The sequence below is a fragment of the Anolis sagrei genome, chromosome 3 (assembly GCF_037176765.1).
Source record: "Anolis sagrei isolate rAnoSag1 chromosome 3, rAnoSag1.mat, whole genome shotgun sequence".
Taxonomy (NCBI): Eukaryota; Metazoa; Chordata; class Lepidosauria; order Squamata; family Dactyloidae; genus Anolis; species Anolis sagrei.
In genome coordinates, this window is record NC_090023.1 from 71,322,663 (window position 1) to 71,350,351 (window position 27,689).

At 36.9% G+C, this 27,689-nt stretch overlaps 1 protein-coding gene across 5 annotated transcripts in view; it reads left to right on the forward strand.

Moving 5' to 3' along the window:
• DOP1B (DOP1 leucine zipper like protein B) overlaps positions 1-27,689 on the forward strand; it is an 80,313-nt gene that overhangs the window by 9,575 nt on the left and 43,049 nt on the right. For 4 of the 5 annotated variants that reach the window (XM_060770354.2, XM_060770357.2, XM_060770356.2 and 1 more), the window contains exons 2-11: positions 383-554; positions 10,307-10,488; positions 11,029-11,199; positions 14,806-14,995; positions 17,455-17,553; positions 20,590-20,713; positions 22,158-22,267; positions 23,404-23,518; positions 26,342-26,462; positions 27,310-27,429. In XM_060770354.2, coding sequence (XP_060626337.2) covers positions 417-554; positions 10,307-10,488; positions 11,029-11,199; positions 14,806-14,995; positions 17,455-17,553; positions 20,590-20,713; positions 22,158-22,267; positions 23,404-23,518; positions 26,342-26,462; positions 27,310-27,429 — 1,370 coding nt within the window. In that variant the 5' untranslated portion in view covers positions 383-416. The remainder of the gene's footprint in view (positions 1-382; positions 555-10,306; positions 10,489-11,028; positions 11,200-14,805; positions 14,996-17,454; positions 17,554-20,589; positions 20,714-22,157; positions 22,268-23,403; positions 23,519-26,341; positions 26,463-27,309; positions 27,430-27,689) is intronic. The other variant, XM_060770359.2, reaches the window with a different exon arrangement.

Genomic DNA, 27,689 nt, shown 5'->3' on the forward strand with positions numbered 1-27,689 from the left:
AGAGTTATTATGGGGAAAAGGAGTTTCCACTGAAGCTTTCTCAGCAATCTTTGTTTCCACAACAAGCCATTTTTTTTTCAAAATCCAGTTATCACAGGGACAGAAAATGAGGTGAAATCTTCTGAACAGGAGCACAAACAGAAAAACAAACACCACAGGAGTGTTAATCCTTCTCTGTGCCATCCAAAGCTTGTGTGTGTGTGTGTGTGTGTGTTAGAGTTACACTTCAATACAAATTCAACTTAAGAACAAACCTACAGAATCTATCTTTTTCATAATTTGGGGACTGTCTCTATTTGCAAAGATTTCTGAGAAATAATCCATCCAGTATATCAAGTGTCTTTGGAATTCTTACCACTTGCTTCTTTATGTTTTCTTTTAGTTTCCCAAGAAGGTTTGGGCAATGAAAAATTAAAATGGACCCAGAGGAACAGGAACTGCATGGTGATTATCGATACAGAAATTATTCTTCAGCAATTGACAAAGCTTTGAGGAACTTTGAATCTTCAAGTGAATGGGCAGATCTTATATCTTCTCTTGGTAAACTTAACAAGGTTGGTGGTTGCTTTTTCATAATTTTAAAATACCATTTTTTAACAATACAAAATAGGTTTGGGTGAGTTTTTATTGATTGTATCAGAAGCGAATCAAGGTACAGTTGTAATGTATTTGAAAAACACAAATGTTTAATACTTGGCATTATATTAAATGTCCTTTGACCAGTAGCTGGCCACTTGGGATGCCTCTGGTGCCGCTGTAAGGAGGTCCCCTATTGTGCAAGTGGCAGGGCTCAGACTACATTGTAATTGGTGGTCTCTGGTTTACTCTTCATCAGGCTGATGATGAGCAGGTTCTGGTATGTATTATAATACAAAAAAGAAGAAGTCATAAAATAAAACTTCTGATAGCTTTGATTAAGGAGGGAATGTTCACAAAGCTATCAGATTCTACACATAGAAATTCCCCATGCTTATACTGGAGAATTTAATTGTTGATTGGTTTCTAATTTCTTTTATTTCTGTTTGCAGCATAACCTTTGTCTTGTTCTTTGAACTGGACTTATGTATAGCTTTTAGGCTCCATCTGAGTGGATAGAGAAGAAGAGAAATCTTAAATAAAAGTGACTTCTAAAACCAGCATTTAAAAAGGCTCTTTAGTTGTAGGAAAATGAATCAGGAGCTAAAGATTTGTCTTCAACTGATGGCTGAAAGTACTGCTTTTAATGTTATGGGGAAAAAATAGCAACTTACGTTCTGATCTTACCTCTATGAGGAAACACATTGCAAGATCTGTCTCCTGTATCATAACTGGTAGTCTGTTAGCCTGCTAAATTTAGTCCAAAATAGAGAAGTAGAACTAGGAACTAAAGCAGGCATGTGACATGGGAAATCTTTGATGTTAATATGGTAAACTTATAGGCAGGCCCGTAGCTAGACTGAGTCTGAGTGAAAGAGGGTCTACCCTAGCAAACCTTTTGTATTGTTACCCCAATACCCCCATGCATATGGGATATATTGAGTATGGTGATCAGATCATGATATTAATAAACATAACAGTTTAAATTATGCACCAGTAAGGCCTTTTCGCGAACCACCATGAGAATTTGGGGGGGGGGGCCTGAAGCCCCTCAAGCCCCCCCCCCTCCCCCGGCTACATGCCTGCTTATAGGGTCAGTGTTACCTTTTTGAATGCATACCCAATAACTGTAAACCTTTGACCTTTAAAAAGAATAATTTATTTGTAAAACTGTAGAATTAATGTTTATTAACAGCCTGAGGGGTTTTTTTTTACTATGAGAAGCTGTTCATTAGATGCTTTCAAAATAATCCTATGCTGATAAATTTATTTTCTTGACATGTGCCTCTTGAAATATGTGATGTCCTTTTTGATTGCTGGAATTCGTATTTTTCTTTATTTTTTCTATATTAAGTGCAATTAGGGCACTAGATTCTGTTTGTTCTTGGAAGATAAACTGGGTCAGCTGTGGTCAGTACTTGGATGGGAGACAGTCAAGAGATATCACATTATGTGGGTTATATCTCAGAGGAAGGAACTAACAAAACCACCTCTGTGTATTTTTTGCCTATGAAGGCAATTTATGGAGTTGCTATACGTTAACAGGAGACTTGAAACCACATACACACACCATTTTGAACTTTTTACTAATTTTCCTTGTTTTCTATAAACGTTAAAGAGTAGTTAATTAGAGCCCAATTATACCTGCAGAGAAAATAACTTCGTTTTAATCAAGTGAATCTTACTGTGAGAGGAATGGGCTCTTAAAAGTCTTAAGATCTTGCAAATTGCAGAATGCAAATGCATCTGCCATCATGGCTAAAAATGGAGTTGGTGCCTTCCTATCTACGTTGGGACTATAGACATTTGATGAGTTACTTAAAGGGGCTTTTTGATAGATGTAAAATAGTATGTAGCTGTAAGACTAGGAATTAGATTTGTAGAGTCTTTCCATTCCACCAGCTTTTCTATTCCATTAGTCCATCTGCTGTAGGGTTTTTTTAAAATTCTCTTAATCTTCTTAGGCTGTGTTCAGACCAGTATTCTCGTCCTATGTTATTTTAGTGCTGCTTTTCACAATCCCATAACAAATAATCATTGTGTTTTCCACATATGTATAATTTCCCCACAAGACATGAGAAATTTTCTTTACTTTTCAGTGTGTGTTACTAAAATGTGCAGTTTTACTTGTAGAGAATCCCACACCTATTTCAACAATTAGAACCCTTTTCCAAAAGGAAATGTAAGCGAGGGGAGCTAGGAAATCCTTTAAACAGAGTTCTCATTAGCTAGTTTTCATTTCTGTTAAGAGAAAGTAGCATACACTTCAGGAAACAATAAGATGGCAACATTTTACATATGACATATGTACTGAGAAAAATTACATCAATGGGAATTTCATATGCTCTTCTGTATTTTGTCTTTATGTGGATCACAGCAACAGATACTGGAACACTCCTGAAATCAGTCCATCTGATGACATTCTTTAATACAATAAAAACTGCCATAGAATTGGTTCTCAGGCAAGGTCGCTTTATGTTGTTGGATTGCATCACCTACCATTCCCAATTTTTGGCTTTAGAGCCTGTGTGTCATAGGAGATGTAGTCCATTAACACCTGAGGACCAAAGGCCTGGAATCACTGACAATGCCTTTTGCCAAATACTTCATGGTAAAAAGTCAAACTAGGAATGCTACAATAATTTGTTATGGCCAAGCTGGAATGTGTCCAGAGGAGGGCGACTAAAATAATCAAGGATCTGAAGAACAAGCCGTATGAGGAGTGGCTTAAAGAGCTGGGCATGTTTAGCCTTCAGAAGAGAAGGCTGAGAGGAGACATGATGAGGGCCATGTATAAATATGTGAAGGGAAGTCATAGGGAGGAGGGAGCAAGCTTGTTTTCTGCTGCCCTGGAGGATGCGGAACAATGGCTTCAAACTACAGGAAAGGAGATTCCACCTGAACATTAGGAAGAACTTCCTGACTGTGAGAGCTGTTCAGCAGTGGTACTCTTTGCCCTGGACTGTGGTGGAGGCTCCTTCTTTGGAGGCTTTTAAACAGAGGCTGGATGGCCATCTGTCAGGGTGCTTTGAATGCAATTTTTCTGCTTCTTGGCAGGGACTTGGGCTGGATGGCCCATGAGGTCTTTTCTGACTCAATGACTCTATTATTTGCCTGCTGAAAAGAATTTTGGCTTAACTCTAGAAAATGTGATCTTCTTAAAATGTCTGGGCAATAAAATTATTACCTTGGTTGCCTCAAGAGTTTGGAAAGTATTCTTCCATACTGGCAAATGAATAAATAATGAGATTATTGGTACATTTTGTAGTACAGTCAGCCCTCTGGATTTGCTAGGGTTAAAGGCACAGAACTTCTGTGGAAGTGAAAAACTGTAAGAACCTCTGGGTCCTCCAGCACAACCCAGTGGCCAACTCTGGAGGACCTATACTTTCCTAAAGAGAATATTTTAATCAAATCTGCAAATAATCCAATGTCAATAGTCAAACCTCCAAATGTGGAGGCTGAGTGTAGTACAAAACCTGCAATGTATTAGTGAAATAAACATTGTGTTATTGTAATACAAAGTCATACTGTACAATGGAAGTTTTCCCCCTAAATATGCTGTTCCTGTGAATAGAGGTGTATGGTTAATTGCTGTAGGGCTTGTGGCTGAGCCCAGTGTGACTACAGAAGATCTGACACAATGCATAACAAGAGTGGCATCTGCTGAGCATGAGTGGCAGAAATACTAGTGTCTGTGCATCTTACTTGTTTTAATAGGATCTGGTGAGGCCCATAGATGTGTGGACAAACTATGAGAGTGCTAGGGTAAATCCAGTTGACAGACTTGAAGATAATGACTCACAATGCAATGTGATTGAGTGTATTGGTGATATGAGTTACTTTTACTTTCTTTATTTATTTGTACTTTCTGCTTTGACAACTGACAGCAATTTCAACATATTGTTGAACAGCAAATATTGTTTGAATACTACATGATTGAACAAAACAACATATCATCAGCGCAAAGGTTTCACTTTGCATTTCACTTTTTAAAAGTTTTCACTTTGCATTTCACTTGTTAAAATCTCAATTCTTTTCATTTTAACATGCAACTTTTTCAATAAGGTGTAGTCAAATTAATTGTTCTAATTTCAATGGCTTTTGCTGAGAACAATAACTGATATTTTTTTACTAAATGATACTATTTTTGTAAAAAAATAATTCCTGTAAATTTTTTGTTGTGCTGCATTATTTGTGCATAATGCACCTGAAACAAGGCAATGGCAGGTGATGGTTTTTAAACCAGAAATATGTATGAACAAACATAGTGTTATATTAGTGGATATTTTTTGGCTAAAAGTAGTCGTTTTCTCATTTTTCACCTGCCATGATTTCATTTATTTGTGGGTCCAATTCAAGATGCTGATACAAACTGTTTTAAAGTAGGAATTGATACATTGCAACTTTGATGTTATTTAATTGTGGTTCTCAGCAGCTCTAACTAGCATAGACAGTGGAAAGGAATGCTGATAGGTGTAGTTTAACAACATCTAGAGGGTTGCAGCATTCCCATCCCTGTTTTAAAATGGTAAAAGGGTTTTGAGATCAGCTAAACAAGTTGCTTGAAGAAGTGTCTTGCCCCACAGTGTCTTGTCCCACAGGATCTGATCCCAGGTTTTCTGTTTATCCCAGATTATTTGGCAGTTCAGGCTCATATAATCCATTTTAAAGCAGAAAATCTGGGATCAGATCCTGGGATATAGGGCCTGTCTGGAAGGGCCCTTAGAGTGAGGAGTTAATCTTCAAATATTCTGCTTATTTTACCTAGAATTTCAAGAAAACACTTTCTACTAAGTCATTTAATCATGGGTTTCAAACTCACACCTTGTTTTTAATCTTTGTTTTGCATATTTTAATATGTATATTATTTATTTGTTATGTCTCTTCTAGTTTGGAACTGACTGTTTTATTTAGGAAAGTAGGTTTGTTTCTTGACTACTTCTTCCTGAGGTCCAGATAATAAATTACACAATGAGCTTTTGGGTCTGAAATAGCTTATTAGTGTTGCAGTCAGTGAAAGGTAATTGTTCCTAATTAGATCTAGTTCCATAAGCTAAACTGGAAACAGGATAAAGAGCATTGTAGAGTTGACAGCCTTGACTTTATAACAGAACTTGGCCAGGCTAAACTGTTCTGATGACAAGTAGTGTATGTACCTTACTTTTCTAGAACATTGTTGATTTGCAGACATGGAATTAAGAACATACACTTCAAGCCTTCCTTCTTTAATTGTTGCTGAAAGTATTTTCTTTAAATGAGGTATTATGTATTTAATACTGATAGTTCCCATTACATGCCCCATCCACATTTTGCTTTTTATACCTAAGTTGTTCCTGTTGTTATCCTTGTTTATATCACCGACAATATATGTGCTGTTTTACAAGTAACACAATAAGCAGCACCAAATCCTTTTAAGAGGCTCACCATATACAATATATGTGTATATACATACATGGGGGAAGGAAGAAATAATAAAAACACAACACTATATAATACAATTGTAAAACAAAATTTACCAATCCCTAAATCAAAAGTAGGGCAAGTGTAGTTATGGGACTACAGAACCACAAGGCTGTTTTTGTAGGAGCTGATTTCTCCCAACTCTCATTTTTTCCTATAACTACTAAAGAGTAAATGACATCCCTTGAGACTTTAGGTGCTACAGTTTGTCTTTGTTATAAATTTCATGCACCCTCATATACCTTAACAGTGCTTTTCAAAATCAAAAGTGGTTTTCTGATTTTACTGACTTTATTTATCTGCCACAGTAGCCAATCTCTGCTATGAATAGAGTATGTTCTTATCTTGTGAGTTTTTTGGACTCATATTTAGTAAACTAAATTTTAGTATAACATAAGTATTGGAAGTGAAATGATTGATTGGGAACCAATGGGTTAAATGTTACATTCAAAGAAGTTCAAACCTTTATGTGGAAATCAGCACTTATCTTTAAATATTTCTAAGTGTGGGATATGTTTTTAGAGTTATGATTAAAATTGCATAAATGTATTGTCGAAGACTTTCATGGCTGGAATCACTAGGTTCTTGTGGGTTTTTTCAGGCTATAGGGCCATGTTCTAGAGGCATTTCTCCTCTAGAGAAATGCCTCTAGAACATGGCCCTATAGCCCGAAAAAACCCACAAGAACCTAAAATTGCATAAAATGTAAGGGGAAAGTTACTGAATGCAAATTTTAGCATGCCTGATGAACTTCAAAAAACTTATCTTCTATTGAGGTTGTTGGGGAGCAGTTTCTTTGTAGAGTCCCTTGCATTACTTAGTTCAGTCTCAGATTGAGGCAGTGTAGCACCTTTTCATAACTGGTAATGCGTGAAAATATTCTGCCAAAACGTAGTGACTGGACATTTTTCACTGGACAATTACTGGGACAGGTGAATATGCAAAGATAAGCAAATTGCAGTTCAATTCAGACAAAATGACTATTGTGAGTTAAGAATACAGCTTGGGAGACCTTTTGACTTGGAGCTTTCTGTGGAGATGCAATAGCTAAAACATTTGGAGTTTGTCAACCAGTTTGTCCATTAACTGCAGCCTTGCCTAGAGAAAAACTGCCTTTATAATACTGTGGTGGGGGCTCCTTCTTTGGAGGGTTTTAAACAGAGGCTGGATGGCCATCTGCCGGGGGTTTTAAATGTGATTTTCCTGCTTCTTGGCAGGGGGTTGGACTGGATGGCCCACAAAGTCTCTTCCAGCTCTATGAGTCGATTCTATGACTGACCTATTTACACCCAATCACAATTGTTTGTAACATGTTTTATTTGGGATTGCTTTTAAATACTGGTGAGAAAGTACAATTTATGCAAAATGCACCAACAATCATGTTTCTTTTATTTGCTGCTGCTACTTTGTTATATCCTGTTTGCTATTTTAATGATTTATATATCTTGAATATTGTTTATAGTTTTAACCAGTGATAATTGTTACCCTGAAATGCCTGAAAATATGGTAGACTTGATGCTGGTCTCTTCTCATTCATTACGGTAGACAGGGGAGAACTGACTAGGTGGTGGGTACATTAAAGACATCTTTAGAAAGAAGGCTTATGTCTTTCAGACTCAAAGTGGCTGAAATGAAGCTTCTACTTTAAATAAAGCTGTGTTCATTGTGCTAGTCTCCAGTGTGTTATAGTCCATAGATTTTCCAGATCCACTGGAAATTGGTCGTCGGTTTGTAACTCAGGCAGCTTTGGTTGCCCTAGTAGACAATCCGTCTTGGAGAAGCATGTCCCTGTGAGTTCTGTTGATATCTTTGTCAACTGCCGTGTAAGGATGAATTTGGGAATTACCATTTATAGTAATCCAGTCTTCCCTCAGTGGTTCAGTGCAAATGGTGGTTTCAGGAGATTCTAATTGGAGTCTTGTGCACTGATGTGAGATGTGCTTCCAGATTTTATTTTACTTCCCACATCTGCATGAAACTGCTATGAGAGAGCATCTGGGAAGGGGTTTATATTTCTCCTCTTCATACGGTGTTGTGGAAGTTGCTGCTGTTGGTCTTTTAGTGGCAGTAATGGGCTAATAAGCTAAAATAATCAAGCTGGACAGAGATGCTTCTGGTCACAAGGCAGACTGACTCAGGAATGGAAATTAAATTAATCTTAGATGGAGTAGTACTCCCTTTTACGAGATACCGTAGGTTAACAGTTTTGGATTGAAGCTAGATACTCGGGTTGTGTCTGAGTGTTTTTCCCATGTATGACATGTCAGCTGTGTCCTTTGCAAATGAGGTCAGACTTGTCAATGCTTCACTTATATCTAGATTGGATTACTGCAGCTAGATAAGAGTACCTTTGAGTCTTTAGAGACTGTATTTTGTCTAGAATGTAGCAGAAAGACTACTGGTGGAGACTTCTTTACAGCAGGGATGGAAATCATGTAGCCCTTTAGATGTGTATGAACTGCAACATCTACTGTTCCTCACCATTGTTTTTGGTAGATGGTGCTGCAGAGAGTTGCAGTTCAGCAATATTTGGAGAGCTACTTTATTACATCCTAAGATAAGTAATAACATGTTTGTCCTTAATTTCAAAAGCTCTGGTGTTTTTGTGGCTGAGTTGCTAGAATGTAAACAAGTGTGTGAATAAATAATATAATATATTGTTGCATTGTATCTCCCTGGAAGAGACTCCTCAACTTCAGCAAACCTCTTAATCATAAGAAGACTCTTACTCCCAAGGAGACCTCTGTGTAACTGGGCATTCTATCTAGTAAACTAAAATTGAGGCTGGACCTTGATATAGTGCTACTCTTGTAGACTATAGGGATCTAAGATCACACTGCATGAGTTCAGGAATGAATTCTTCTGTGAGTTTGAGAGACTTTGCTCCTCAGAAGTAACCATTGATCACCATCCTCATATTTGGAGCAGGGAGTCTTCCTTGCTAACAGGATCCTCTATTGTAGACATGACAGCTAGTTAATTCTAGGGACACTGCAGCATGAGACTAATGATGTTCAAATCGTTTTGTTTCAGGGAATGTTAAGGATGGTCTCTTTACAGACATGTCTACATCTGCACTAAAATCAAGTGGAGAAGGTTTTTTCTCAAACGATGATTGACCAAAGTTATAGAGCTATGTCTGCCCTGTGCTCAGGACTAGAACTAAAATGCTGTTGAACTGTAAACATTTTATTAGTGCTTTGCCTTCCACAGTATTCTTACAGAAATAGCTCGATATATTTTTCTTATGACCTGTTTCTCTCATCCTCACATGTTTTGTTCTTGCTGACGACAAGAAAAATGGTCTACTGAGTAGCTGCTCCAAATTTTGGGGACTCCTTGCCCTTGAAGGCTAAGGTGGCAAGTGTTTGGCCCACAAGATATATTGTGCTTATAATGCTTTACATTTCTAGATATATAAATGTAAGAGATGGTCTCAGCAGGATGAAATTAAATTAAATCTTTTAAATTGAATGTTTTATAACTGTTTTTAATTGCTGTTTTAGTTGTAACTGTATATTTTAATGAATTTGTTTGGCATCTAATGGTTGCCTGTTGTAAAGCTGCCCTGAGTCCCCCTTCGAGGATGAGAAGGACAGGGTATAAAAGCGCATAGTAAATACATAATAAATTAATGTATATTAATTTAATTAATGTTGGTAAATATAATTCTTGCTATAAAAAGGAAGACATAGTTGCCAAGGGTGTGGGTAAGTATCCAGATAGCCATATAAAATATTTGTTAAGGGTGTGTGAGTTGCTCTGTTTAATTTTCATATGTAAACTGACCAAAGCTCAAAATGGTACAGTTTTTTAATCTCCCTTACATGTAAATGTGTCAGCACTTCTAGGGAATTTTCTCACATGTAAGACACAAACAAATAATTAGAGTGGCCAGCATAGCCTTGTTTTGAGGATCAAGCACATACTTGAAAGGGTTACTTATTCTAATTTGTATTAACATCTCCTTCCAGACAAGTGACTGATAAGCTGTAGCTACTGTTATTGTGCTTGTAACTTTCTGAATTGTTTGTTATTTAAAAAAAAAAAGGTGGTCACCTTTTGAATTATAGATCAAGATTTTATTCCGTGGTAAAGTTGCATATGAAGTTGAGGACACTTTCAAGATATTGGTATTTCAAAACAGTTTTTACAACAAAGTTGCCAAAGTGACAATCTAGGAATTTCTGTTAAACTATAGCTTTTCTACTATTTGCTGACTAGTGTTCATGTAAGTTGTAATACAATTTCCACCCTTGTTTTACAGGCTCTTCAAAGTAATTTGAAATATTCCCTTTTACCAAGACGCCTGATTATCAGCAAAAGATTGTCTCAGTGTTTACATCCAGCTTTACCTAGTGGAGTGCATCTAAAAGCACTAGAAACTTACGAAATAATATTTAAAATCATTGGAACCAAATGGCTTGCAAAGGACTTGTTTCTATACAGGTAATGTTCTTTTTTTCTTCGAAGTTCACAATTTATACCTCAGATCTAAGCTGCCTTGAACTGCCAGGTTAGCTGCAATAATGCTACTGTAGGATGGAAATGTAGGTTCTTTTTTAATCGTTCAGTTTTGTGTTTGGATGTGGCAGTCACACCACATTTCAGCAATATGAAGATGAGAATTAGAGTGTACCTGGAGCTTGTATACCTCCCTTCTGCTCCTCCAGCTGCAGCTGAAATAAGGAAGTTGGAAGGTTCTGTTTTAGATTAACCATAGTTACAATGCAGTACCTCCCTGCAGCTAGTCTTTATGGTTTGATGAAGTAAGGCATCTTTGGCGTTCGTTTCCTCCAGCAAATGATGGCTTAGACTAATCCTAGCTTGCTTGAGTTTAAAGAGGGTAGAAGGCTGGAGTGGTCTTAAAACGTGTTAATGGTTGTGTTAGAGGAGGAAAAGATGAGCCCAAGTCTAAATGAAGCTCAGCCATCAGTTAACTCTTTCCCCTGTCAAGCCAACCAGTCTTTTTCTTCATCTCCCCTACAGCTCAGGCCTGTTCCCCTTGCTTGCAAATGCAGCAATGTCAGTAAGGCCTGTTCTTCTTGGTCTATATGAGAAGTATTTTATCCCACTTCAGAAGTCCCTGCTGCCAAGTCTCCAAGCCTTCTTAATTGGGCTTCTGCCTGGACTAGAGGAAGGGTCAGAAATCTATGAGAGGTAAGTGTCTTCTACTTTTGGAGAGCACTAAACTGCAAAAAATACTTAACTTTTTAATAGGATTTAGCCCCTTCCAGTAGTTGAACATAGATGCAGTGTCACAGAGAAGATTTCTTGCAGATGTTTTGGTGATATAGGAGAAGATAGCTTCTAAAAGAAGAACAGGGCAGGAGAGACAATCAGGCCAGCAATTTCTGTATTTAGCAAGATCAATAAGACTTCAACAGGAAAGTACTCTCTGGCACTAACTGCAAGGAATTTTTTTTGGAAATACCGAAAGACATATCAAGCCTCAGCAGGGAGAATTTCTCTCTGCAAATATTTGAGTTTTCTTTTATTTAAGAGACTTACTTATTAAAGAGACTTAAGAAGGTTTTTAAGAGTAAGTCAGGGGGTGCTATGATTTCTAGATTTGAATATGTTTTAATGGATTTTAATTGTGAATTTTAATGCTGTTATGTTTAATTCTGTTTAATGCTTCCTTATTTGTATAGTTTAAATTCTGTGGTCATATTTTTAATTGTAAGCCACTTTGTGTCTCCTTCGGGAGAGATAAAGAAAGGCATAAATAAACATAATAATAAACATAATAATAAGAATAATTTTAAAAATAAAATTAATGTAATTAATAATAATAAAATATTACACAATATATGAAAGCATGACCTACCTTATGGAGTAGGAAAAAATCAAGAAGCCAAAAACTCAAGTAAATATATAAAAACAGAAAATTTAAAAAGCAGCTTGAAGTGAACAGAATGAATATGAAATGTGTGTGTACATCCGCACATCCGCTAATATAGCCGAAGGTCTTCTTTGAACTAAACAGCTAAAAGCGCTCAGTGCAGAGACATGGCACATCCTTACCTAGAAGGACGTTTCACAGGATTGATGCCACCATTGAGATGGCCTTGCTCCTTGTAACTGGCTGCCATATCTCAACCAATCAAGGGATTGCAAACAAAGCCTTTGATTAGGAGAAGGCAGCTATGATGGAAACCCAACATGGGCTGCATCCCCATCTCTGCTGTGCATCTAAAATTTGGCACCAAGTGACAGTTCTTCTTTGAAGCAAGTGTTTGTTCTTTAGTTAAAACTTGTCATAGTTGTGGATTCCTATAATCTTATGAAAGTAGCTTACCTCCTTTGGAGACCAAGCCCTATGAGGAATGGCTAAGGAGCTGGGTATGTTTAGTTTGGAGAAAAGAAGACTGAAAGGGGACATGATAGCTATGTTAAAATATTTGAAAGGATGAGGGAGCAAGTTTGTTTTCTATTACACTGGAGACTAGGACACAAAGCATTTGATTCAAGTTGCAGGGAAAATTTATTATTTTTCTCAACCCTGGGGGGACTCAAAGTGGTTTACACAAAAATAACGGCAAAACTCAATGCCTTACATAAATAAACCGAAACTCAAATCAACAACATATAACTAACATAAAATCAATAGGGCAATTCACCATAAGATTCCACGTAAACATTAGGAATAACATCCGAATGTTAGAGCTGTTCAACAGTAGCACTCACTGCCTTGGAGTGAAGTGGAGTCTTCTTCCCTGTAGGTTTTTAAGCAGAGACTGGATGGCCATTTGTCAGGGGTACTTTAATTGTGTGTTCCTGAATGGTAGGGGGATGGGCTCAATGACCCTTGTGATCGCTTTACAACTCTATCAGTCTATGATCCCTAACTGGAAAAATACTTAAACACAGATTTTTAAAGTGACATGAAGGAAATGAAATGCCTGCTTCATGGATATACTGAAGCCCATAGATCTCTATGGTCAAGTTTTTTTTCTCTGGTTTGCTATGGAATTTTTGTGGCTCACTGTGAACCACAACATTGACCTTGGAAGGGCTATGTATTAGGTCATATGTTGTGTCATGTTTTGCCTACTCCTGCCTGAGTACGCATAAAAGAGTACTCTAGGATTTGGGTACCAAACCTTGTTGGGAAACATGTATTGCTCCAGATTTTTGGACTGCAGATTCCAGTAGCCCTTCCTAGCAGAAACAATGGTGAAGAATTTGGGTAAAGCTAGCACTTTGTTTTCAGCATAGAGATGGCAGCACCCAGTGCTGATCAAACAAAATAGTTGTAATACGTTCTGAACGCCTAGCTCCAGTCAGCATTCTGCAGCAACAGCAGTTTCTAAATGCTTTTCAAGGACTTATGATAGTAGTCTAATCTGTATGTAACTAGGGTTTTGCATGTTTTCACAATTCTTCCTTTAGTTTTATTATAGCTTCCTCATAAAGAAATATAAAGGAATCCTATGTCACCTCTAATCTACACCCAAAAAAAAAAAAAAGAATTTCTAACATTTTCTGTTTCTCAGTATTTCTATAGATTCACAGAAATCTCTTTTCTTCTATTCCTTGGTTAGTCTTAAAGAATCTACCAGATTCCTTTATATCGAAACAGAGTAACAAAACGATGTCTTTAAGAATCACATACTGCTTGTCCAAATTAAAAGAGCTTAACAAAGCAGAGCCTCCCGATCTACCCTTATTTCTGGGGTTTTGAGTATAACTTTCCACTGAGAATTCATTTTTCTAAAGATGTGGAATTTCCAAGGTTTCTCCATTTCATATCCCAGTCTTTTTGATAGCCTTCAACCTCTGTGGAGGAGACGTTTAACACTGCTCAGTGTGCCTTTCAAAAAAGAGTTTGTAATGGATTGTTGTATGTTTATTTGGGCTATATGGCCATGTTCCAGAAGCATTCTCTCCTGACGTTTCACCTGCATCTATGGCATGTATCCTCAGAGGTTGTGAGAGTTTGTAATACTTTTTTTTCCTTAAAAAAATAACAATAAGGGTATTTCCCCCCGATTCAAAGTCTCAGGTCTTATATTTGAACAAAAGAAGCAAGATTACTTCTACATTTATGCCTCTTACCACCCAGAGGCTAAAAAATTCTCAGTGGAAGGAAAGTGTCTTCTTAATGTATTCAATTTGTGAGCAATCATTGTGTGACTCATACATTCCCCCCTTCCACATTACTTATGTGGCCTTGAGTTGATGAAGAAGGAGAAGTGTGGAAGAGAAATGGCCATTAACAGAGCCAATTAGAGGCCAATAAGTTGAAAGAACAAAAGGAATTAGAGGAGAACACATATATATGGTCTGGTTACACTTACATTTCATTTTATCATGGGCTCTGACATGTGTTAAGTTCAGCCAGAAAAGAAATCTAACACAATCCTTGAATTGTTTCCCTCCTTGTTACTTAGAATTAATTACTCTCTATTTTGCATATTTACCTGAACACCTTATGTAATATGTGTAGAAACATCCATTGAGAGGAATATAGATTGCACTGGAATACTAATGCAGTGGCAGTCCCAAATCTGTTGTGTATGTTTTAGATCAGATAGAGCAAAATGCATCTACATCTGTACTTCAAATCAGTGTATTTTAATTTCCTTCTAGTAAACTATGTATCAGGTGTGCGATGTAAAATTACAGGTTTAATTTTATATGAGTTAGGAAGAAACTTGCCTTTTTAATGTTTTAAACACTGGCTGCTCAAAAAGTATTTGAATTTTAACTTAATGGTATTGTTATAGAAACATAACTTAATTTTTCTTCTTTTTTTAACAGAACAGATGCTTTGCTTGTGAAATTGTCCCTAGTAATTGGCAAAGAAGTATTTTATTCAGCACTATGGGGGAGTGTACTCATTAGCCCTTCCATAAGGTTACCTGCCTCCCTTTTTGTGGTTAGTCATATCAACAGAGAATTATCTGGAAAGCAGCAAAATTATATGCTGGGCACTGATGGGAAACTCACGGTAGGTTACATAACTAATAAAGTATTCTGGTGTGTGTGTGTGTCTACATAAACAATAAATGTATTTGGCCAAACCATAGATCACAGTGGAACTGATCCAACTCTGTTACCTTTACTCTTTTTCCGTGTTAGTGTTGTTATTAGCAACAAACCTATGAATAATGGGCACTATATAAAGTTTATAGTGGGGAGATGTTCTTTCTTTTTGTTCCACAGATTATTTTGGAAAGGGGGTGTCTTTCTTTGCTGTCATGCAACCATTGCAGGAATGAAAATATGGCTCTTTACATTAGCTATGGAAAGTAAGCCATGTCTTGTGTTGTCATTCAGCACTAGTACCGTCATGCTGTCTTCTGCTACGAATAAGAGAAGAAATTGTGTATGGCTATGGCTATAGCTTTGGGTGATTTGGATCCCACAGTATCCTCAAGCCTGGGACCCAGTTTGTTCCCTTTATATTTGTGTGTGCTCAGGATCCATGGTGATTTATTTGGCTGTCTTCACCATGACGTTGTTGAATATAAAATTCTGCCAATTTCACACAAATTGGCAGAATTTTACAAGTATTAGCATATGAAATGTTTTCATTGAGATTAATAGTACAAGTAGTCAGTCCAGTGTGTATGCCCAGCACTTAGGGGTTCTGTATAATTGCTTCCAAGAAGCCAAGAGGCTATCTGTTTCTGTTCATTCATTCTTTGCACCACTTTGCTAAAACCATATGTGCCAGATAATTTTCCAAACAAATGTGTCACTTTCCATCTTGTGAAAAGACACCATTGTCTCCAGCAGCAATCCTCGTGTATGCCCTGATTTTCTGCTGTGATGAACAAAATCATCGTAGCATAGCTAGAGTAAGCCCATTGTGAAACAGGCTGCTAAAGGGAGATTTATGCTGCTAGCTATGTGTTTGCAGTCCCATTCCTCTTGCCAAATTTTAAGCACATATATTTCTAACCAGGCAAGTAGCTGTGTTGTGGCTCAGATGGCTTAGATGAGTCATTCACAGTATGTTGCTCTTTGCCCAGTTCTCTGTCTACTGGAGCATTGCAGGCTGGCATTGCAGTATTGTTTCTCTGCCCTAGTTTACTTAGGATGCCTTATTCTTTTAATAAATATTATTCAACATATTTCAAGTTGTGACATAATCAAGCAAAGTGGTTTCTTGAAATGCATTGGGTATATTATGTTTAAGACAACAGACCAAGGTGACAAGTAGACTTCTCCTCTACTAATTAGGTGCTAGTAAAAAATATCAACATTTGGTCATTTTCCACTGTAGTTCTTTATGCTTTTTGCATAGTTACTGTTGAGATAAAAAAACAACCCTAATGTAGTTGGACAAGATGATTAGAGACAAAATATTTGAGATGGATTCATCTGACAACTTGTGGACTAAATAGCAGGGTTTCACCACTTGGTATCCTCTACTAAAGAGTGATCAATATTGTCAACAATATCTTCAAGACTTAATGTCTGTAGCCCTTAGAAAAGCATTTACACTCCTATGCTTCCAACCAATGCCATCAGGCTGGCTAGAGGAAAGATATAGGGATCCCGCATGCCCAACTATTTTGTATTTGTGGATTGGGGAAAAGAGAGGATTTAATACACTATTTGTTACATTGCCCTTTGTATAATGACCCTAAAAACAACTTCTGGGACCCCTTTTGGAAGAAAGGGCAGCATGGCAACAGTTAGCAGTTATCTGTGACTTGTTAGCGGATTATTCCAAAAATATAACATTAAAGGTTGCCACATTTGCAGTCACAGCCCAAGAAATCCGAGCTAAATTAGTAAAGTCCACAGTGGAGGCTAGAAATGGAAATGGATATAATTTGGGATGATACAAATTAGACATTGTTATTGTTATCATGTCATTGCTACTGTAATTTTAAAGAGCCAGTATATGGAATAAGTTTTAATGTTTATATTGGAAAGTGCTTATTGTACTTTTAAAGATTATATATTGTCATATGTGATGTCATGGCCTATGGCTAGTATGATAAACAATTTATACTGTTGAGATAAAACTGAGAAAACTGTTTTTGATTACTGTTTTTAATATTTTAATGTATTGGTGATTGTTGATTGTTTTTATGATGTCGGCATCCTGTGATGCTTTCGTGAGGCCGTCCTGAGTCCCCCCTCAGAGGTGAGAAGGGCAAGGTAAAAATATAGGAAATAAATAAATATAGGAAATAAAAACTGGAAAAAGGCACTGTCCTGTTGTGTCTACAGTTAAACATAAGGAACATTCCTTCCCTTTCCTCCTTATTCCGATTGTAACTACTCAATAATCTGTCTGTTACATAGAAATAAAGATTTTTATTGCACTCCTATGTAAATTTAAAGCAATATGCTAAGCAAAAGCAGTAAAATGATGTGGTATGGAATGTCAGACCAGCCATATGATCTCATTTTCATCAAATGCAACACTATTTTTTAATTTTAACACAGGTCAAAGCTTTCTGTGTGTCGATGCTGGATTCAAATGTTCTTGTACAAAGAAACATTTTGGAGGTGGTCCTCTTCTTCTTCCCATTTTATTCATCTCTGGTAAGCAAGCGACCTCAATTCAGCAATTTGTGACCCAACATTGACAAATGAATGCTAGGGAAAACTATCTTGCCAGTACAGCTTCACAGGGCATACAGCAGAGTCATTGCAGTGCTACATTGTTTTGCATGGAGTATGGGTGATGATGTTTAATTGATAAAGCAGTAATGTACAGAAAGTTACTAAAGAATCCTTCTCATTTCACTCATATTCATCTTTTTCTTCTTCTGCTCACTAGTAACTTTTTAATATTGTTAACGCTAGGTGAGTAAAGTATTTATCAATGGCAGAGTATCTACCTGGCCCAATTTACCTGTCTGAACACATCCCCCCCCCCCCCCCCCGAAACACCACAGAGATTAAGATCCTCTGAGGAGGCCCTGCTCTCCATCTCGCCATTGTCACAGGCGCGATTGGTGGGGACGACAGAGAGGGCCTTCTTGGTGATTGCCTCCTGGCTATGGAACTCCCTTCCTTGTGAGATCAGATCGGCCCCCTCCCTCCTGTCCTTCAGAAGGATCGTAAAAACTTGGCTGTGGGACCAAGCTTTCAGGACAGTACAGTAAAGCATCAATAGGAAACCTTGCCAGCTCAATTAGATTTGATGCAGATGATTGAGACGGTTTTAAATAGTGTATTTTAATGCTGAGATATGTTTTTAATGTTTATGTATGCATATAATGAATTCTTGTCCCGGCATTGAATGTTTGCCGTATATATGCTGTGTTCTGCCCTGTTTCCCCTTCGGGGTGAGAAGGGCAGAATATAAATGTTTTAAGTAAATAAATAAATGTCGAGATTGGACTCTACTTTTCAAAACATATTTTCGAAAGGAATCAAACTACAGCCTGTACATCCACCTAATACCTGCTCCCAAATCCATTTTTGGTGCATATCCAATTGGCACCAGAGAGAAGATTCTTAGTCATCTGGAACTATTTCCTTCCTGACTCGATGAATCCATATTACACAATACAACAAAAGGCAAAATTTTCCCCATATCATTAGCTACTCTGACAGGAGAGACAGAAATTGCTACCTAACCCCAAATTTGTCCACAGTCAGATACTGAAACTGTGAAAAAACTGCTCATTGAGTCATATTATGGAAAGTTACTTAGCTCAGATTTTTCTCAAACTTTGCATACATTGCCCAATAGGTAGCTGAACAGTATACTTAAGCACGGACAGACAGTTTAATCTGTTGAACAGGCTTCCTGACCAACAACAGCAACAACAACATTAAAAACTTTTCATTTACAGGAAATCTATTTAATACTTTTTCTAATAGGCAAATGAAAAAAAAATACATTAACCAAACTGCTGCCTTATGCTGTGTTTCTTCCTATTGATTTGCTATCTTTGTTCCATTATTAAGAGTATGATAGCATGATCCTTCTCCCCCCACTACCCACCCCCCAGATCTCCAGAGCTAGTTTTTGATATGCATAATGAGGGGAATGTCAAGGGAAAAGACTTGTCACTGGTGGAAGTAGTTCCTTCTGTGAACAAGCCCACTTCATTGGATTCTGGCCTCTTTTCTCCCCACACAAGTATTTTTTAGAATTATTTGGCTTTTTCAGTATTAAGAAAAACACGCACTAGTCAAGATGGATCTAACTACAAATCTGTACATATTATGGCTAAAACTATTTAAAAGTAGTGGTGGCGAGATAGAGGGGCTTAGGCACAAAATTGTTGGTTTATAAGTAACTCACTGCTACATCTACTATCTAAACAGCCATTTTGCTTTATCAGGATGCATTTATGTTTTTTAGTGAGTAGATCTTCAAATAAAGAGGAAGATAGCAAATGGAGATAACCTTTTTCTGCTGTTTGTGGCTAGGCATGTGTAATCCATAAACAAATGGTTCAAAACTCATTACAAAAATAGGGAGTGCTGGCGTTTCTAAAGTGTTTCTAGGGCATTGTTAGTGAAAATTTCATTACTATAACAAGAGTTATAGGAGCCCCCGGTGGCGCAGTGGGCTAAAGACTGAGCTGCTGAGCTTGTTGATCGAAAGGTCGCAAGTTCGATTCCGGGGAGCGGCGTGAGCTTCCGCTGTCAGCCCTAGCTTCTGCCAACCTAGCAGTTCGAAAACATGCAAATGTGAGTAGATAAATAGGTACCGCTCCGGCGGGAAGGTAACGGCGCTCCATGCAGCCATGCCGGCCACATGACCTTGGAGGTGTCTACGGACAGCGCTGGCTCTTCGGCTTAGAAATGGAGATGAGCACCACAACCCAGAGTCAGACATGACTGGACTTAATGTCAGGGGACTACCTTTACCTTTACCTTACCTATAACAAGAGTAACAAAATTTTGTTACTTTTTTGTTACAGTAATTGTGCATAATTACTATAATTGGGGAAACTTCAGGGGCTCCTTTCTGCCTCATTTTTACAGCTATGGGGGTGAAACAGTGGTAAATGTGTAGATCACATTTACCACTGTTAGCCCACCAAATTTCAGAATGTTTCACTTATCCTTGGAGTTTTCGGGAATTTTCCAAATTTTTATGAACAATTTTTAAAAAAAACCAAGAGCTGTCTCCTTGAATTTTCCTTGAAGTTTTGATTCATAAGTTTTAGGTGTAGGCTACACCCGCGTGTCAGAAATCATTTTGGAAGTACAGATTTTATGAATTTCAATCCCACTTTAGAAAATTTTGCACCAGCTTAGTGGCTAGACATGTTTAGGAACTGCTCTTCTTAGCCTTCAAGGAATGCTCAGATAAATCATGAATTGAGAGTAGGAGCTGGGATTTAGAGAAGATCCATGTGTCAACAGCATGAAGAATAAATTTAGAATTTTATCAGAGTTGGAACAAATTATTACAGTGCTAAAGTACAAGATGTATATATGTTGAAAATATTTTATCACTGTGAATATTTTATTGTTAGAAATATTTTATTGCTGTAAATATTTTATTGTTCCATATATTTTATTGCTGAGACAGGATGAGCTGCTTTGTCTTTCGATTTGTTTTTGGTGAAGGAGATTGACTTACAACTGATTTGTTTGTTCTTTGTTTAGGATCCCAATGAAAGTGCCATTCCACTATCTAGAGCTGACCTAGTCCATCTTCTCTCAGCAGCTGCTCAAACTCTCCTAAGAAGGGATATGTCCTTAAACAGAAGGTTATATGCATGGTTACTAGGTACTGTGCTAATTATAGTCATATTATCTCTGTGTATACGATTGTGGTTAGAGTTGAGTGGATTTGCATGTACTCACTTGAAATAAGTGGTATATGCTTCAAATTTCATTTGAAATAATGGTTAGCCTGTTGCAGAATGCAACATTTAATGTCAGCATATTAAAGCAATTATATTGTCAGTCTCAAACACTGGTATGATAAAATAATTGCTAATTACCCTTAGGTTAATGTAGAGAGGTGCCCTAAAATTCACCTTTAAAACGTTTGCATGTGCACAAGGATTCCCCTACATGTACATGATTTGTGTACACGGAGCTGCATTTTCTAATGAGGTGCGAAGATCTGCTCTTTTGGAACAATTGAGCTCTTCACTAGAAGCGTGAAATGTAAAACCATAAATCAATTGAAGTCTTTTGTTTACTGTAAATAATTATTTTATGAATCTCTGAATAAGGTGTAGTAAAATAGTATAATTGGTTTCTAATTTTGCAAGTCAGGGTGCCAAAGTAGGAAGCCAGTTTCTATTTCTCTCTCCTCTTCTCTCTCTCTCTCATCCACACACACATATAGTAGACTGCATTATTGCATACAGTCAATGCATTGTTACTTCACTTGTAGTATTATTTCTGGGCAATTTTAGCTGATTTTGGACTGTCTTACTCTTAGGGGAATTGAAGGAGCAAAACCACCATATTCTGTGGAGCTCCTTGTAGTTTCATTCAAACCATACATGGTTGAGGAGGGCAGCTGCTGTTCAGCCAAATATGTCTAGGAAATTTCCATCAGATAAAATAGACATGATGGAGTGGTCTTCATTTTTTATTGTGAGGCAGAATCCTATGTTTCTTTTCCTTGTATTCATACAATTCTGTGTGAAGAAAAAGAGTGCCCACCATCATGTGGGTTTTTTAATGACATGTACAGAAATCTGGGACATGGTTTATTCAATTTATTTCCACCCTCTGGCAAAAATAAACATCCACATGACAGTGTAAGTTGTTGGTTTTTTTTTTTTTTTTAAAGTGGGTATGACTGTATAAAATAATAACATTTGTGGTATGGTCTCATTTTGCCGCAGTCCAGAAGTGGCATTTTACATGGCTCATGAATTAAATCCTTGATGTTGTTTGGTCTCAAATGCAGTGACTGAGGGGAAAGAGAAATCAAATTAACATATTATATATGAGCTTTCTTCCAATCATAACTTTAGTCATCCAGTATTAAAGTTGTATCGTTCTTTTCATGGATGAATCTTTTTACCAGATGGAGCAAAGGCTTTCATTGACACCATGGTAGCATTGGCTGTGTCATCGGAAAGATCAAAGCTGAACAGCTTTCACCATAATCGTGTGTGCTGATAATATAAAATCATATGAAAATAATAGATTATTATGTATCACCCATTATCACATTTTCTGGATTTAAAATGTTCATTCCTTTCCAGGTTCCGATATCAAAGGAGGTACTGTTGTACTGGATTCATCTATTTCCATGTCTGAAGAAGACCATGCCCTCTATTTCTTTGGAAAATATTCCAAAGATCTTTTAGTTGAGGTAAGTATAAGTAATATTACTTTTTTAAAATCATCCTGTGTTATGAGAAATTATCTCTTAACTTCTTAATATGTAGCAATGTAGCTTTCAAGACTTTGGTTGATACCATAAAGTACAAAATAATATTCTGTACACTAAATAATGTGCTAGAATTTATTTATTTATGTATTTTAGAGTTTAAAGTATTCTTTAAATTTTAAAAGCACATCCTTTATGCCTACACATTGCTAATTGCCTGTTTCCAATCAATTTCAGGGCCTCCTTAAAATACTAGGTTTCCCTTTAAAATCCTAATTGGCTTGAGAACAAATTCCCTCATATGTAATTGTCCATGCCTTAATGTCTTCGGAAATGTGAATGTCCAGTGCATTGTTGAAAGCTTTCATGGCCAAATTTACAGGGTTTTTGTGAGGTTTCTGGGCTGTATGGCCATGTTCCAGAAGCATTCTCTTCTGGCGTTTCACCTGCATCTATGGCAGGCATCCTCAGAGGTTGTGCGGTCTGCTGGAAGCTAGAAAAAGCCAGACCGTGTAACTGCTAGGCCATTAAATGCTAATCAAGGTGGCCAATTGAAACATTCACACCTACCTCAAACAGACAAGAGTTCTTTCTCCCACCCTGGACATTCCACAAATACATAAACCCCATTTTCCTAGTTTCCAACAGACCTCACAACCCCTGAGGATGCCTGTCATAGATGCAGGTGAAATCTCTGAGCATGCCTGCCATAGATGCAGGCAAAACGTCAGAAGAGAATGGTTCAGGCCTATGGCCATATAGCCCAGAAACTCACAACAACCGAGTGTAAAGTCCCCTCAAGATGAAGAAAGGTGTGGCACTTGGTTATGAAACAAGTTTTCTGGAAAGGATGAGGAGCAAGGAGGAAATAGGCCAGAAAGCTAATATGGCTGCAAAATCAATGTACCCTTTCATCTCTGGCCCTAATATTACTGCAAAATCAATATACCCTTTCATCGTTGGCAAAGCAGTGTAGAAAATACTGTCTCTGCCTTTCACCTCAAGATCATAGCTCCCTTTTGTGGTAGCACCACCAATCACTTTGTGTTCTCTTGTCCAATTTGTGTATTTTCATATTCCTTATTACTTTAGATTAGTGTTTTGATATTGTTTAACAGGGACTGATTGAAATCCTGCACCAGAAATCTACAGAATCAGATTTGGATGAACAACATAATGCCTATTTGAAACCATTCCGCATTCTCGTCAGCTTACTTGACAAACCGGAAATAGGTATGAGTGGAATTTCTAAAGACCAAAGTATAACAAGTGGCATTGTGATTCAGAGAAGTGTTTCATGAAACAGACATTATCATTCATCGACTCAAACAGTTATGTGATATCTGTGACCACTCATTTTATTTGGGGCCAATTTAATATTCTAATTTCCTACAACCTCTAAAATTAATAGGACAAATATACTTTAAGCTGCTGGGAGATGGGAATGCAAGATTAAGTATGACATAGAAGCTATTTGTCTTCTTGTGTTTCTGTCCTAAAGGCAGAATCAGAAACTTGCTGTTGTGACATACCCCAAATAGTGCTGTAGTTTAAGAAACTGTTTCAGAGAAATCCTCCAGATTTTTTCCTCCCCGGCTTGGGGCCCTTCAAGCAGCCATATAACCCAGAGTATCAAGGCAGAAAATCCCACATTATCTGCTTTGAACTGTAATATATGGCAGTGTGGACTCAGATAACTGAGGTCAAAGCAAACAAAGAGATGAAGGATTGGTATGTAAGATTTTTAAAAACAACAACAAATAAAAATCTATATGTATTACAGGTTTTTACCTCTGTTACAAGTGCAGCACATAGTTATACTGATGGAACAAAATTGCAAGAGGTTCTATTGTTTTTTGACCAAAATGTAGTATCTACACTGCAGAGTTGTAGCAGTTTAATAGCATTTTAGTTCTCATGGCTCCATCATCTATAATGCAAAGGAGTGGACTCCCAGACTACCAATGAATGCTAAATACCCACTGAAATGTAAATCCAAGGATTCCACAGAATGGACCCATGACTGTTTAAATGATATCTTACTGCTATAATTGTATAGTGCCTAATTCAAGCACAAATCTGTTAAGCTAAGACGCTTAAGAGATCTACATTTTTTGAAACACGAATGTATGTCTCTACCTGTATGCCACTCTATTGTGTTTGGCCCATCTTAAAAAGGGTAACCAAAAATGTGGAATGAGTACACTGGAAACGTGCAAGTCTTAAAGAGGAACGTAGATATCACTATTAAAAAGGTATTGCCAGAAAATAGATTTCTTCAAATATTTTGAGATCTGTCCTATATGTGATGGAACAACTTTGTTTTATTTTGCTTTGGATAGAATAAGAAACAGCCCTTAGCTTCAAATGGCAAAAAAAAAAATGGGATTTCAACTAAACATTAGGGGAACTTCCTGGTGGTACAAGTTGTTCTATAAAGGAACACACACACTCTGAAGACAGTTGACCTGCCTTCATTAGAGGCCTTTAAGCTCAGGTTTGATGTAGTTGTATGCATTTTGGTTTATGTAATGCTCCTGGGTCTCAATTATGTCTTAAATGCTAGCCAGAAGCTGTATTCTGTCTGTCTCTTGTGGATTCGCCAGACATTTAAAAGAAACTTTTAAGTTCATCTTGCATTTGCAAAATCTCTTGTGGTTTAACTGTAAAGTGCTCTGTAATCATGCTTTTTACTGTTCTCTAAAGAATTAAGGAAACAGATCCATTTTATGTAAGCAAGATACTGTATTTTATTTTCAAGATTATTGTGTATTCCATGAGAAAAATGCCGCCACTATTTTATATATCAGTTTTTAAAAAGAACTTCAGTGAGCATCTTGATATATTTTATGTTTTCATGATATTTTGCTTCAAATTGGTATATATCATGCAGCAAACTTTTTTTTCTCAAACTTTAAAACAGGTTGCTTTTGTTGACCAGTTGTGAATTTTGAAGGTTTTCTTTAAATTTGTGAATCAATAAGGGAAACTCCAGACAAGAAACAATCAGGAACACCTAATCACTTCTCAACAAAGGATCTTTCCAGGCAATAACAAGCCACACCTAAAAACTCTCAGGCCATCAGATGCTAATCAAAAAGGGTAACCAAATTGAAACATTACCTAGCTCCAACAGACGAGAGTTCTTTCTCCCTCCCTGGACCTTCCACAGATATATAAACCCAATTTTCCTAGTTTCCAACAAACCTCATAACCTGTGAGAATGCTTGCCACAGATGCAGGTGAAACATCAGGAGAGAATGCTTCTAGAACAGGGCCATGCAGCCCGAAAAACCTACAACAACCCAATAAGATTACTTTTGTTTTTCAATATTATATATTATATATCTCAGTCAAAATTTATGAATTACCTACCTTGAACATATTGCTAAAAAGATGGGGCTACTATGAAAAGAAACACTCATATTTCACTTTTATATGAAAGTTGTTATTATATATTTTTTCTTGTTCTCTTGGAATTCCTGATTCTTTTTTCTCTTTCATATATGCGAATACTATCATAACTATGTGCTATGCACTTGTTTAACTTTTTGAGGGTCATAATGAATGCAGTTGGAGGTTGTTTATCATGCTAAGTTGTTTAATGTGACAGTTGCTGCTCTGTGTGTGCGCCCTGGTTGCCAGTGTTGTGATGTTAATATAATTGGTGGGATACAGTTGTGACTGGTTTTAAATTGGTAGCACAATTTAGAACTATACATTTTTTAATCTTTCTAAAGGATACTTTGAAGCATTGTGCAGCAGTCTGTGGTAATTTAGGCAAAGTGCTCATTGCTCTTCACATTCTAGGCAAGAGCCTACTCCAGCTGACGTATGGTATTTCTTCATTCTTTGAAGTAGCAAATAAAGCAAAACTTTGCAATACATAATTTTGATGTTCCAGGTGTCAGATTCTGGTGACATAGTCCAGTTCTTGATTCTCAGCTACAAAGTTTGATTAATATTTCTTATTCTTATATTCTGAAATAAAATCCTACTACTAATTACCACCTAACTATAGTTATTTCAAAAATAATGCTTTCGCTTTTGTTGCAGGGCCGCCGGTTGTTGCTGATTTGTTTCTTGAAGTGATCAGAGCATTCTATGGCTATTGCAAAGAGACTCTGGGCTCTGATCTTAAGCTCAGCTACAACCAAACTGGCAATGTTCTTATAAGGTACACTGCAGGGATTTTTTGTTCAAATCAATGCTAATCTTGCTAGATAGATAAAACACGTCTCCTTGGTTTGTTTTTATTATGGGCTTCATTTGAATTATTTTCTTCTCAGCACATCTGTCACATTACTGATGAGAATCTTTCAAGTATCCAGAAGAAATTTTCTGGAATTTGAAAATTGTTTGGGACCGAACTGATATCACTTTACCCAACTGAAGACTGCCAAGCTTTTCTTTCTCATGTCCCTGGAAGGACTTATAATGAGAACTTATTAATCAGCTGCATTTCAGCTACAATATCCATTGTATACAGATGATCCATTAGAATCATTGTGATCCAGAATCCAGCAATTAAACTTGAATGTAGACAGTACACTGGCTGCACCAAAGAGGATGAGATTGGGCTGGAAGTTATACATCAAGCCCTAAAAATTTAGGGAGGGGATAGCAAAGGTAAAGGTTTCCCCTTGACATTAAGTCTAGTTGTTTCTGACTCTGGGGCTCATCTCAATTTCTAAGCCGAAGAGTTTTCCATAGACACCTCCAAGGTCATGTGGCCGGCATGACTGCATAGAGCACTGTTACCTTCCCACTGAAGTGGTACCTATTGATCTACTCACATTTGCATGTTTCGAACTGCTAGGTTCGTTCATAATTTCAGTTGAATTTCTGAAAACTCAGTTCCAAGCTTTGACATCATGATACCCATATTACTTTGGCAGTGTTTTTTTTAAAAGATGCATTTGTTTTTACATTTTTATCTTCAGAACTAAGCACTTATTTTAGAACACTTTTTAAAGAGTTCAACACATATTATACTTATTACTTTTTGTTTTTTCTCATTTTAGTGCTATAAGAGAAAACAAGAATGCATCCGAAATTGTTAAAACAGTTAACCTGTTGATCACATCCTTAAGCACAGATTTTCTTTGGGATTATATGACAAGATGTTTTGAAGATTGTTTCAGGTAATGTGCATTTCTAACTTTTTTCACAAATATGAAAATTAATGATTTCATTGCTATTCTTTTTTATTGAGTTTTCATAAACATACACAATCTTGCAATACTGTATTCGTTTTCAAAATATATGCAAATTTAAATCTTAAAATAAATTGATATAAGTTCAGAAGTTAGCATGAGTACTCATGAAACTGCTCTAGTTACTTCTTTTAATGCCCTTTTTAGTAGTCATTTTCAAACGCCAAAATATCAATTTATTATAGATA